This window comes from Arvicola amphibius, chromosome 10, assembly GCF_903992535.2.
Source record: "Arvicola amphibius chromosome 10, mArvAmp1.2, whole genome shotgun sequence".
Taxonomy (NCBI): domain Eukaryota; kingdom Metazoa; phylum Chordata; class Mammalia; order Rodentia; family Cricetidae; genus Arvicola; species Arvicola amphibius.
Genome location: NC_052056.1, coordinates 74,142,292 through 74,155,930, shown reverse-complemented (window position 1 = coordinate 74,155,930; position 13,639 = coordinate 74,142,292). Strand labels below are relative to the sequence as shown.

General features: G+C 36.6%; 1 protein-coding gene across 1 annotated transcript; it reads right to left on the bottom strand.

Annotated features, from left to right (window-relative positions):
* Window positions 1-455: 455 nt before the first annotated feature.
* Window positions 456-1,397, bottom strand: LOC119825610 (olfactory receptor 2AJ1-like). The gene is given in 1 exon segment (XM_038346596.1): window positions 456-1,397. A coding segment is annotated over 1 exon segment (942 nt).
* Window positions 1,398-13,639: the final 12,242 nt, after the last annotated feature.

Here is a 13,639-nt window from a genome sequence, read left to right as displayed (position 1 = left end):
TTCCAGCATTATAACTTTATATGATGTCTTCTTTTAAGTTACTTATTGTATTTTATTCATGCAACTATGATTATTCAAAGTATTGTATGTTATATGATTAAAATTTTCCCCAATTAAAATTTTGTTTTTTACTCTATTGCTCATAGTAGAACAAACTAACCAGCTTTAATAGAAATGTTTGTTCTTTGCAATATTTTGGAAAATTGCTAGAAAATTTGTAGACATAATTCTATAATATGTAGAGAATATATGCATACACTAACAATATTTTCAGAATTTTCTTAAATAATATGTTTTTGCTTTCTTAACACAGTATAGCATGACTTTATCATAGGGCATCTGAATATGGGATGTAGATAAATACCTGTGTACAATTACACATTATTCTCCAATAATTGTGTGAGCCAATCTAAGAAAGTGAGTTTGGAAAACCCAAAAAGGAGGTATTTTTCTATTCATTTTATATTCAGAAAATTATTTTGGACAATGTTTTTCACAGCCACGAGGACATCTTTATTCCTAAAGCTGTAGATTATGGGGTTGAGGCTAGGTGTCAAGATGGTGTAGAATATTGCCAGAAACTTATCCTGGCCTGGAGTGTGGTAGGAGCGAGGTCTCATATATGTGAAAATGAAGGGCCCATAGTACATTATGACGACAACCATGTGGAAGAAGCAGATGGACAAGGACTTCTGTCAGGCCCCTGATTTCATTTGGAAGATAGTGAGGAGAATTTGCACATAGGATATAGAGATGACTGAAAATGGAATCAGTAGGAAAATGATGCCACTGACATAAACTCCTCGCTCATAGCGTGATGTGTCTACACAGGACAACTTCAACATGGCAGGGACTTCACAGAAAAAGTGATCAATAGCTCTTGAGTGACAGAAAGGAAAGTTGAGTGTTAAAGATGTGTGGACTATGGAGTTAAAAACCCCCACAAGCCAGGAACCTGCAGCCAGGAGCCCACTGGTGTTGTCCCTCATCAGCACAGGATAACGAAGTGGGTGGCAAATGGCCACATATCGATCATAGGACATGGCTGCCAGGAGAAGGCACTCGCCACCTAGCAAGGTAAGGGACAGAAATATCTGGAAGCCACAGCCTGCGAAGGAAATGGTTCTGCTGCCTGACAAATAGTCAGCAATCATTTTAGGCACAATGTTGGAAATGTGCAAGATATCCATGAAGGAAAGATGGCTGAGCAGGAAATACATTGGGGTGTGGAGTCGAGAATCCCTGTGGATTAGAAGAATCATGAGGGCATTTTCTGTTATAGTCATAATAAAAATGAAAAATATAAATGAAAAAAACACCTGGCTTGTTTGGGAAGATGAGAACAATCCCAAAAGGATGAAGTCACTGCTGAAAGTTTGGTTTTCATGTCCCATCATGTCTCCTCCTATTTTACCTAAAAAGAGATGGTTATTTAATTAGAAAAGAGAAGTAAAATCTTTTGATCACTTATACATGTTTATGTAATAAAATAAGTTGATATATAATATGTATTCACCATTAAATGCCTCATAGAGGGTCTCAGAGTGGGTATATTATATAATATATAAATTTATTTGACCTAACAAATTATAATATTTTGTGTGGAATGAACCTTTATATTTTTTGTCTCATAGCTGCAATTACTTGAATATGTTTTACTTAAGTCCAGTCATTTCTCAAATATATCTTTTACATCTACACAACACTTGTAAGCTTCACTAGGGACTGCTGTGGGTGGAGTTCTCTTCCAGAGCTCTGCCTAAATCCTGGGTATTGTAAAATCATTCATTAAATAACTGAACCTACTGTTTTGCATTCTGCTCCACCCTGACATTTTGGGTAAAAGAAAATGAGCTCCAGTTATGAAATAAAGGAATAATGAATAACACCAGCATGGATTGTGTAGGTGATTTCTTTTTTAATATCTTTTTAGTTTATTACATTTTAAAAAAAAGTCCAAGTTCCCACTCCCCTCCTCCCAGTCTCTCCACACACCCTCCCACCCCACCCCCATCTACATCAGAGAGGGTGTAAGTGATTTCATGCTGAGTTTAATACAATGGATGAGATTGTCCATGATTAGTTTTCCAAATATTCAATAATCTTTAAAAATAAGACTGAGATTAGTCATCTGTGTGGGTGTGAGACAGACAGAGAGAGAGAGAGAGAGAGAGAGAGAGAGAGAGAGAGAGAGAGAGAGAGAGAGAGAGAGAGAAGCAGACTGAGCCAAAATTCTCTATATCTCAAAAGTTCTTTTTCATGAAAAGTTATTTTAAGGTATTTAACTTACATAGGCCATTATCATACAGTTAGCCTGAGCAAGTAGCTTAACTGATCTACCTGGGAAGCTATATATATATGATTCATTGTTTTTACCCACTTGGTGATTCAGGTTGTATGTAGTTCTTACTGGTCAATGCACCACTAAAGTCATTTTGAGAAAAAGGTAGATAATGGGAAAGCCTTGGAGGCTATGGATGAAAATTACAAGAAGTAAGGCTGCCATGAGAGCTTAAATATTATCACTTCTTGTCTTCTTAAGGGAGTTTGTGGGATCCCTACAGGAGAAAGAATTCAAAGTATTGGATGAGAATATTTGGGCAGCTTCTCACTCAGATATACACATGAATGTATACTTGGGAAAAGCAAATAGATATTCCTAAGTCAGCCAGTGTGTTGTTCTAAGTTCATTTTACACCAACTGTTTGTGTACGTGTGTGTTTGTCTAGTAGTTAACATTTAACTATGTGCAATCACTACAGACTTACCATGTATCTACCTGTTTCTACCTGTCAGCCAGATTTAATGGAATCATACATATCACAATGTCATCAAATTCATAATGCCAGGTACTGAGCTATTACACTAATCCCCTTCAATAGCCTTCACCTGGCAATCCCATGGATGAGCATTTATAATTATAGAGGTCATAGATTCATAATGGTTCTCTTTTGTGCAGTTGGAAAAGCTTCAAATCTTACCTCTGTCCTCTTCTAAACACCTATGCACAAATCACACTTCTGCAAGTAATGACTCTATAAACAGTGTTCATGTATAATGTACTCTCAGATTGTATGGCCTTTGTGTAGAAATGGTGGTTCTAAAGGTGCATTCTTCCCTTTTTTTCTATTGAACAAGGTTTACACAGATTCAGCACCACACATATAATCCTGTGTTTTTCATTCTTCCTGAACCCAGTAGAATAGGATTAATGATGCAGTTCTCCAGTTCTAGTACTGAAGGATGGGAACTAAAACAGCCTACCTTTTTCACTTCCCATATATTAGATTTCAACACAATGTTATTAACACATTCAAATGGAAGGATTATATGGGCAGAAAGCTATGTGTCCACTCCTCATTAAATGAGTACATATTCAATCACAGGACCTTCTTCAGCAGCACTTATTCTATTGACAAATTTAAAATTCTTGTTTTATATTAACTAATTACCTGTCTCAATGATGACAGAACCTATTTCTGTTGTGTTATATACCTTATAACTCAAAAGCAAGGCTGAAAGAAAATAAGAAAGAGATTCTGAGAATCTAGCAAAATGACTATAGTTTGTTGGTTCCATTTACTTACTCTACCACAAGAACAAAGGCTGCAGCAAGTGAAGGTTGATTGCTGTTTCTAAGATGTGAAAACTGCAAAATACTGATCATGTGTTTGAATTATTAATGAATTCCAACAAGTGTGACATAAAGTCAGGCTAGAGTTAGCAGAGGTGAAGAAATAGGTTTTGCTGACAAACATGTATGCATTTAACATATGGAAGGATATAACTCAAGTCTTGTGACTAAGAGCTTGGTAAGGATGAAAATCTTCCTGAGTTCTGTGCTACATAAGAGAACATATAAGGACCAGATGTAGAAGGTATGCATTATACGAACAGTCCCAGTGCCTACCATCTGAAGCACTGTAACTTTGCTGTACAGTATCAAGCTAAGTTTCTTATTCTTCAAACTTATTATCATAATAAACCTTCAATTCAAACCACATTTTACTAATTTTTTGAACATCAAGATTAAAATCTCTACCTTTAGAAATCACATTAAATTAAAATCACATTAGATTGATGTTGCCTTAAGATGAAGAAGGTTCACAGTGTCTGAAACACCACTACCGAGAGACAGGTATAGCTGTCACCACCCTAAACTCTAAATGGTAAGTACTCCCCTAAAGTAGCATTGGCAGTAATGTGGCCCCACAGTCTGTGAACAACCTAGAGTCTCCTAAAGGTCAGATGGGCAATAACAAGTATTGACAAAAAAGAGGAACTCAAAGTCAAGAGCAATATCAAAGTAATATCGTCATAAGAACACCAGAGTTTCTTCAAAGGTCCAAAAGGGCTACACAGTTTCACCATGGTAATTAAGAACTTCACTGACTGTGGACCAAGAACCTATAAATAATTGCTTTTAAGAGTAGCAATTTTTTACTTTAATAATGAGAGTTTCATTAGCCTTTGCCTTTCTAGTTCTGTTTACATTAATTATTAGTCCTTTTTAGTAAGTTAGCATAGTGAGTATCTCTATATTGTATCTCATCTTTCTAGAGTTAGAGCAAATATTTTTAGGCTTTACATGTTCATATTTCTTCTAAGTTATTTCACATAATTTTATTGGACTTTGAATTTATCAAAATGAAATAATTGCATTTAATCAATTTCTGAAAGTCCTGATGATTAATGAGAATATCATAAATTAGTTTTTAAATAGTGTATTTTATATATATATATATATATATGTGTGTGTGTGTGTGTGTGTGTGTGTGTGTGTGTGTGTGAATATATATATATTCATGACAGAATGATATACATTTGTGAAAAGAATTAATAATAAGAAAATATTAATAAGAAAAAGTTACTAAACTAGTTTCAAATGGTCTAGTAGGAGAATAGCTTTCAGTACCTATTATAATTTCTCACTCCTCTGAACACTTGCAAAAGTGCATATACTTGGGTATCATTCAGCCTGATGTTATTCTAGTCTATTGTATGAAAACCATGTAATTCTCATTTTACGTAAAAGAGAAACAAAAGATATTCTGTTATACAATGAATTTGCTGCCTCTAGAATCATCACATACTTAGTTCTAAAAGTCAACACTTCTTTCCTTTTGTCGAGTATGCAAATCTGTGTCACATCAATAGTGAAAAAAAATCCTGAAGTCTCCCATCTTTATTTACTATTTCCAGTGAGATAATTGAATTCACACAATTTAATCTAATACCTCTATTTCCCATAATTTTGTTACTTCTCCAGAAATTGTTTACCGTAATAATATTGATGTTTTTCAAGGTGTTCCTCTAACCAAGCATATGTTCAAATTTCTCTTACCACAGGGCTTCATGCCTCTTCAGAGAAGATGACTCTGTTCCATTCAGAAGCAGCCAACATCCTCAGAACATGACACTTAGGCTGTAAACGAGGTGTCCACATGAGTTCATTTCTGCTGCAGTCTGGGTCTGGGGATTAATACAGCATATTCTAGTACATGGTAAGTCAACCCATGCATTTCTCTAGACCCAATACTTCCTCTTGCCCTCACTACTCATCACATCAGAACATACCTGATTTACCTAACAAAGAACTCTTTATCCTATTGGATTTGCAGTATAGGGGCATCCTCTTTCAGGATGCTCAGCACTTGCATGTGTTAGTAATAATACCTTTGTATAAATGATGAAAGTTGCCTCAATTCCAGCAACCCTTTCAGAACATTTTGAACCGAACAATGCATTTTGGATGCAAGGTGGAAATGTTTGGAAGATGTCTAGTCTCCTTGAAGTTCTTGGTTTTTGGCTTCTGGGAGAAAAAGAAGCCATCTCTTGATTGGGGAACATTGCAAATGAATTCCCTGAAAATAGGTTGGTCATGCAGAAGTGCCTTCTGTGGGAAACAATGGGTGCATGGTAGCATTTCCTATAGTAAAACAGAGGGTTCTGAACATCACATCATCACAAAATAAACTAAATATACAAATGAATGTAAAATTCTGGCAATATCATTGATTTAATCATAATACTTATAACCATACATTGTTCAGCATATCAGAATTTCAAGAAAGATTTTAAACAACTTTTGTTTATTAAACTCTTAAGGGATTTTGTTATTGTGAGAAAGGAAGCCCAAGGTTACTTAAAGCACAACATCTAACCCGAGCTAATCTCAGCTTGCCGCAATCTCCAGCCTCACAAGTACTAGAATTATGAGCCTGTCCATATAGAATATTATAACCATTATTTAACTTTTAAAACTACAACATGAGGCCCATAGAGATTAGGCAATTTTTATTTTAGGCTGTCTGGCTTATCTCCTGTGTAAACTGGTCCTGATGCCAGTAGTCATAGTCGAAATGATGCATCATGTCCCTACAAATTTCACTGGATCATTCAACAAAGGAATCCATTTGTAGCTCCTTATTCTTTGAAACATGAGAGTAAACTGTTCTGCTCAGGTATATGTTGTGTGAATGCTGCTGCATGTTGTACAGATATGTAGTGCTCAGGCTACTACAATTAGTCTTTTCCAAAGGAAAGCCTTTTAGTTTCAGCCCACAGGCTGCTCTCCATTTTAATGATGACTGTGACAACCTGCATGCCATTGCAGCCTAATGATTCTTCCAGACCTGTGTTTGCCAGTCCCATTCAAACATGCTTTGAGATTGACCAGTATAGAGAGTCCACAGACCCTAGACAGCCTGTTAAACAACTAATTCAAAGACTCACTTTAGATATATGTCTTTATGTTGTCACAGACATATGTGTCTCTGTACACTTACCTGCCTATATTCCTAGCCCTCATGAGTAGTATGTATGGATTATAATCTAGGTGAGATTCCAAGAACCTGACCCATATATGCCATCCTTACACTCCAAGGCAAAGCTCAAGTAGCACAGCTTTCACATAAGCCCAAGCATATCCAGCTATTTTTCATATTTTTCCAATCCAAACTCAATGTCAAGCAACTGAAAAATAAGTCTATCAAGTCCTGATACATGACCTGCAACTAATCAACTCAGACAATAGACAATAACAAAAATGCAAAGTTCCACTCAATGGAAGTAGAATATGATACCACATCAGTTACACAAGCAGTGAAACAAATCCATATGACTAGGTATCATTACATAAACAATATGAAAAACAGAGATGTTGTGCTTCCCACAAAATCTAGCAGTCCTATAGAAAGTCTGACAAGAAATCCTACTATGTTAGATCATTTATGACCTACATAAGAAATACTGTTGCAGCAGAGCTAACCTAGGCTTCACAAACCACGCAGATGAGCTCTAAAAGTACTGATGACAACGCATAAATAAAGGCAGATGAAGGTAAAGAGTTTGCTCAGATTTTCCCTGAATTTAAGCAGATGTTAAAGAGAACAGAAAACAAAGACAAACAAGCTGGTGTTTAGGGCTAAGAATGGGCAAAAGCAATAGAGAACAAGCTCATTATATACAAGCCCATGATTTCTATCAGTCCCAAGCTTCAATACATACAATCAAACCACAAAAAAATTTTAAGGCTTGTAGAATAGCTAAATATCTAATATTTACTTGTTATAAAACAGTTATCAGATAATGGACTTGATTAATGACTGCTTTTGTTATATGGTTAACTAGAATATTTCTGAGATGTGGGGATTCGGGTTTAACATGATAACTACAACTGCCTTTTAGTTTTGTTTCTCATGACAACTATTAATTATGAAGTCACAAATTAATCTTTGATTATCTTGCCACTCATAAATGGAATAGTGCTGCCTGAAAATGGAAAGAGGAATAAATATTTCATAACAGAGAAGAGAATCCCTGTACATGATATTTAGAAAGATGATCAAATCCACGAAGGCTACAAATGTTCTTGGGTTAGTATCAGCCATCAGTTTTTCTTATGATCCCTAATGGAAATCCAGTCCTCCCAGCTTTGGGTGAGCTCCCATAATTGTGATGTGTGCCCATGATCTAAGACTGATAATATTTGACATCACATGGTTAATTATAAATTTTTTGTGTGTATATATATATATATATATATATATATATATATATTTAAGATTTAAGACAGAGGAGAGGAGTAAGTGCAGTATTAGGCTATAGAAAGAAAAATAATGGAGATATATTTACAGAAATATTTACTAGAAAGTCAAGCACCACTAAGGCAACAAAATGGCAACAAGCACAAGCATCATTCAATAATAAATTTAAATATTAGTAATCTCAAATGCCCAATCAAGACAAAGTTTAGACAAATTAAAATGAAAACATTTATTTTTTGTTGTTTACAAAACCTCTTCTTTTCTCCAAGAATAGGCACCATTCTAGTGAAAGGATAGAAAATAATATCAAAAACAAATTGGACCAGGCAGTAAGCGGACTGACAAAGTATTCTAATATCTAAAAAAGTAGAATTCAAACAAAAATTAATCTCAACACATAAAGAGGGACACCTGATTCCAAGCAATAAAACGTTGCAATCTTGGACATATATACACCAATCTCTGGCATACTAAATTCTATAAAAAGCATAGTAACATACTTCAAGATTCAGATTAGCTCCAGCTCAGTAATGGTGATTTGAATGGGTATCAAACACATAGACTCACGTGTTTGAATGATAGGCCTATAGAGAGAAGCATCATTAGGAGGTGTGGCCTGTTGGAGCAGGTGTGACCTTGCTGGAAGAAATGTGTCACTGTAGGGGTGGCCTTGAGTTTTCATATGCTCAAGCTATACCCAGTGTGGGAGACAGTGCACTTGTAGTTGTTTGCAGATTAAGACATAGAACTCTCAGCCACTTCTCCAGCACCATGCTATCTTGTTTCCCACCATGAAAATAACAAACTAAGCCTGTGAAAGTGTAAGCTAGCCCCAATTACATGTTTTCCTTCATAAAGTCATGGTGTTTTTTCACAGCAAGAGAAACCCTAAGACACACACTTTCTCCAACTGACTTATCATCTAGATAATAATTAAATGAAAAACAACACACAGTAATGACAAACTGCACTGAATAGATCTAATTGATGAATAAAACTTAGTCCATACAAACTCCAAAGAATAGACACTACATTTAGCAGCCTGTGGAAGTCTCTAAAATATAAGAACACACAAAAAATTAATTGCAGTAACTACAGAAAAAAATTAAATACCTCATTGCCCACAATACAACAAAACTGGAAATCAACAGCAAATTTTTAGGAATTACAGACTGATGGAGACTAAACAAGACATCACTGAATGATAAATGTATCAAAGAAGAAATAAAAATGAAAATTTTAAAATTTCCAGAAATAAATAAAAATGAAAACCTCTAAAAACACATTAAAAACACTCTTAATAGTGAAAAAGTACAAAAGACCTTATGACACAACTTAAGAGTTTTGAAAATCAAGAAGAAACCAAATCCATATTCAGTACTCAGAAAGAACAAATAAAACTCATGGAAACATTAATACAATAGAAACAACAACAAGAAAAGTGTTTAAATTATCAATGAATCTAAGAGCTTGTTTTGAGAAAACATAAAGAAGTATGATAAATATGTCACTAAATTAACCAAAAGAAAGGGATGGCACAAATTAATAAAATCAGAGATGAATACCAAAACAATACAATAAAAAAAGAGTGACAAAATTGTTATAGGTCATGTAGGCCAGGAGAAAGCCCTCAGACTCTGCCATGGTCAGAAAGAAAAAGGATTGCATTACACATCACAAGTAAGCATTGATTTTTGACCAGAGAGAAAGATGAATATCACCTTGGGAACAGTGGTAGAAATATGCATCAGGTCCATGAGAGAAAGCTGACTGAGGAGAAAGTACATGGATGTGTAGAGCCTGGGATCCACACAGATGAGGTGGATCATTGCTGAGTTGCCAAGAAAGGCCACAGAGAATATGGAGATGATAAGCAGTAAAAGCAGAAGGCCTGTTTGATTCTGTGGAAACAACTCTAACAGAATAAAATCACTTGAGCTCTGATTCCATTTCTCCATAAAATATATTTTTTCTGTTCCTTAAAAAAAGTGACTTGAATGTAAAATACACTTATCATATAAAGTAGAACAGGAGAATAAAGAGGTACTGGCTTCTAATGAATTCTTGCATTGAATTGTTCTTGCAGTATCATCTTTATTTTTAATAAATGAATTTATTTTTAAATCTGAACTGAATGTTCTTTCCATCTTACATCTTGCCAAGTTCTAAATTCAGAGATAACACTATGGTCATTTTAAAATCAAGGATAGCAGCATAAGAAAGATAACTTACACATTTCCCCCTAAATAACTCAATGCAAGACCATTACATAAGATCATCAACTCGCCTTACAAAACTAAGGAATCCTCTATCTTCTGCATCACTTGTTTCTTGTTCCTGTTCCCATAATTTTCCATAATGCAGACAGATCCCAATGACCTGCCCCTTGATGCTCTGCTTCTCAAATTCTCTAATAAAACTTTGTCTTTCCTGAAAATAACCTACATTCATAATTCACTGTTCCAGATATGAAAGGCTCTGTGTGCTAAGATCTACACTAATTATAAGATACTATTTAAATGTACTCACTTTCATAAATGATGCTTTGGTTCATGTAAATGTTACAGATATCAATTGAATATATACTCACAATCAAAGTATTTATACAACAAAACAAAATAAAAGACACAAATTGCCTAATATGTATATTTATTATATTTTACAATTGTAAATATTTTGCCCATATACCCCAATATATATGGGTATATACATATACCCCATATGTATATATGGGGTATATACATATACCCCAAAATAGTATATATGGTGTTTATGTGCAGTTTTCTCCTGTTACATTGCAGTTCAGGTCTTCATACTCGACTGGCAGGAGTGAGAAGCCTTTAAAAATATGTTCATGTGGGAAGAAAATATGTAGGTATGCATTGCTGATTCTACTCACTCATAATTTTCAATTGTTTTTTTTCACTCATTTTATTCTATGTAATTGTGTTGTGGGTACATGCATACAAACTGAATGATTCCTTGTATTAAAAACAATCATGGTTGATAAAGGATAAGAGCTAGCTGACCTGTGACTTACCTTGAGCCATGAGGTGTAGGCACCATGTAAGTAGGTCTTTGTAAAGACCCCTACACAAAGTGATGAGCAAGAAAATAGGGTCATGGGGGAAAGTAAATGATGGCAAAAATAATGAGATGAGTGGTTGTACAGGGAATCTGTGAGGGCAATTGTGTGTGAAGAAAAGGACTTGGGACTCTGATCTGGGTATGATGGGAAACAAGGAGAGTAAGCATATTGTAGAACTCAAACATGATTATATTTTTTCTCTTGCATTGTAAGCTCACATTTGCTTTTCTAATTTGTTTTTTTTTGCTAATACCAAGCTGTTTTTATTTTTTCCTCATGTTTTTTATTTTATTTTTTTTTCCATTTGTGAGCTTCTATTTTATTTAACTGTCTTATAGTTTTACGTGTCAAGATGAAAGCCCATGGCTAAAACCATTCAAATTGCTTTATTTTTGGAGGAACTTCAACTACTCGCATGTCTGTGTAATGTTTATAATATTAACTTTTCTACCATATATTTTATTCTGTAGATAACTTTTTTTTTCCTCATGGTTTATTTTTTTATATTTAAAAATTTCCATCTCCTTCCCTCCTCCTTCCCCCTCCCTCCCCTCCTCCTCCCCCTTCCCTCCCCTCCTTCTCCCCCTTCCTTTCCCTCCCCTCCACCCATACCTCCCCTCCCTCCCTCTCAAGCCCAAGGAGCCATCAGGGTTCCCCACTCTATGCTAAGACCAAGGTCCTCCCAACTCCCTCCAGGTCCAGGAAGGTGATCAACCAAGCTGAGAAGGCTCCCACAGAGCCCGTCCATGCAGAATAATCAGAGCCCAGAGCCATTGTCCTTTGCTTCTCAGTCAGCCCCCGCTGTTGGCCACATTCAGAGAGACGGGTTTGGTGGCATGATCCATCAGTCCCATTCCAACTGGAGTTGGTGATCTCCCATTAGTTCTGTCCCACCGTCTCCATGAGTGAACGCACCCATCTCGTTCCTGGCTTTCCGCCTCAAGTTCTCGCTCCTTCTGCTCCTCATCAGGACCTTGGGAGCTCAGTCCAGTGCTCCAATGTGGGGCTCAGTCACCTTCCCCATCTGACGCCAGCTGGAGGTTCCCTCACGGTCCTGACTTTCTTTCTCATGTTCTCTCTCCTTCTGCTCCTCATCAGGACCTTGGGAGCTCAGTCCGGTGCTCCAATGTGGGGCTCTGTCATTTTCTTCATCTATCGTCAGGTGGAGGTTCTATGGTGATATGCAAGAAATTCATCAGTATGGCTATAGGAACTGGCCTTTTCAGGCTCCCTCTCCTCAGCTGCCCAAGAAACTAACTGGGGGCGTCTCCCTGGAAACCTGGGAACCCCTCTAGGGTCAAGTCTCTTGACAACCCTCAGGTAGCTCCTTAAATTAAGATATATGCTTCCCTGCTCCCATATCCATCCTTCCTATATCCCAAGCACCCCATTCCTCCGAGCTCCCCCCGTTCTCCCCTTCACACTTTTCTCTCCCCATCTTCCCTTGGCCCAGTCTCGCCCAACCCTCAAGTTCCCAATTTTGCCTGGCGATCGTGTCTACTTCCAATATACAGGAGGATTACTATATCTTTTTTTGGGAGTTCACCTTCTTATTATCTTCTCAAGGATACCAAATTTATAGGCTCGATGTCCTTTAATTATGGCTAGAAACCAATTATGAGTGAGTACATCCCATATTCATCTTTTTGGGTCTGGGTTACCTCACTCAGAATAGTGTTTTCTATTTCCATCCATTTGCATGCAAAATTCAAGATGTCATTTTTTTTTACCGCTGAGTAGTATTCTAGCATGTATATATTCCACAGTTTCTTCATCCATTCTTCCACTGAAGGGCATCTAGGTTGTTTCCAGGATCTGGCTATTACAAATAATGCTGCTATGAACATAGATGAGCATATGCTTTTGTTGTATGATTGGGCATCTCTTGGGTAGATTCCCAATAGTGGAATTGCTGGGTTCTGGGGTAGGTTGATCCCGAATTTCCTGAGAAACCACCACACTGCTTTCCAAAGTGGTTGCACAAGTGTGCATTCCCACCAGCAATGGATGAGTGTACCCCTTACCCCACAACCTCTCCAGCAAAGGTTATTATTGGTGTTTTGGATTTTAGCCAATCTGACAGGTGTAAGATGATATCTCAAAGTTGTTTTGATTTGCATTTCCCTGATAGCTAGGGAGGTTGAGCATGACCTTAAGTGTCTTTTGGCCATTCGAACTTCTTCTGTTGAGAATTCTCTGTTCAGTTCAGCACCCCATTTTTTAATTGGGTTAATTGGCATTTTACCGTCTAGTCTCTTGAGTTCCTTATATATTTTAGAGATCAGACCTTTGTCAGTTGCAGGGTTGGTGAAGATCTTTTCCCAGTCAGTAGGCTGCCTTTGTGTCTTAGTGACAATGTCCTTTGCTTTACAGAAGCTGCTCAACTTCAGGAGGTCCAATTTATTCAATGTTGCCCTTAATGTCTGTGCACCTGGGGTTATGCACAGGAAACAGTTCCCTGTGCCCATTTGTTGTAGAGTACTTCCCACTTTCTCCTCTATCA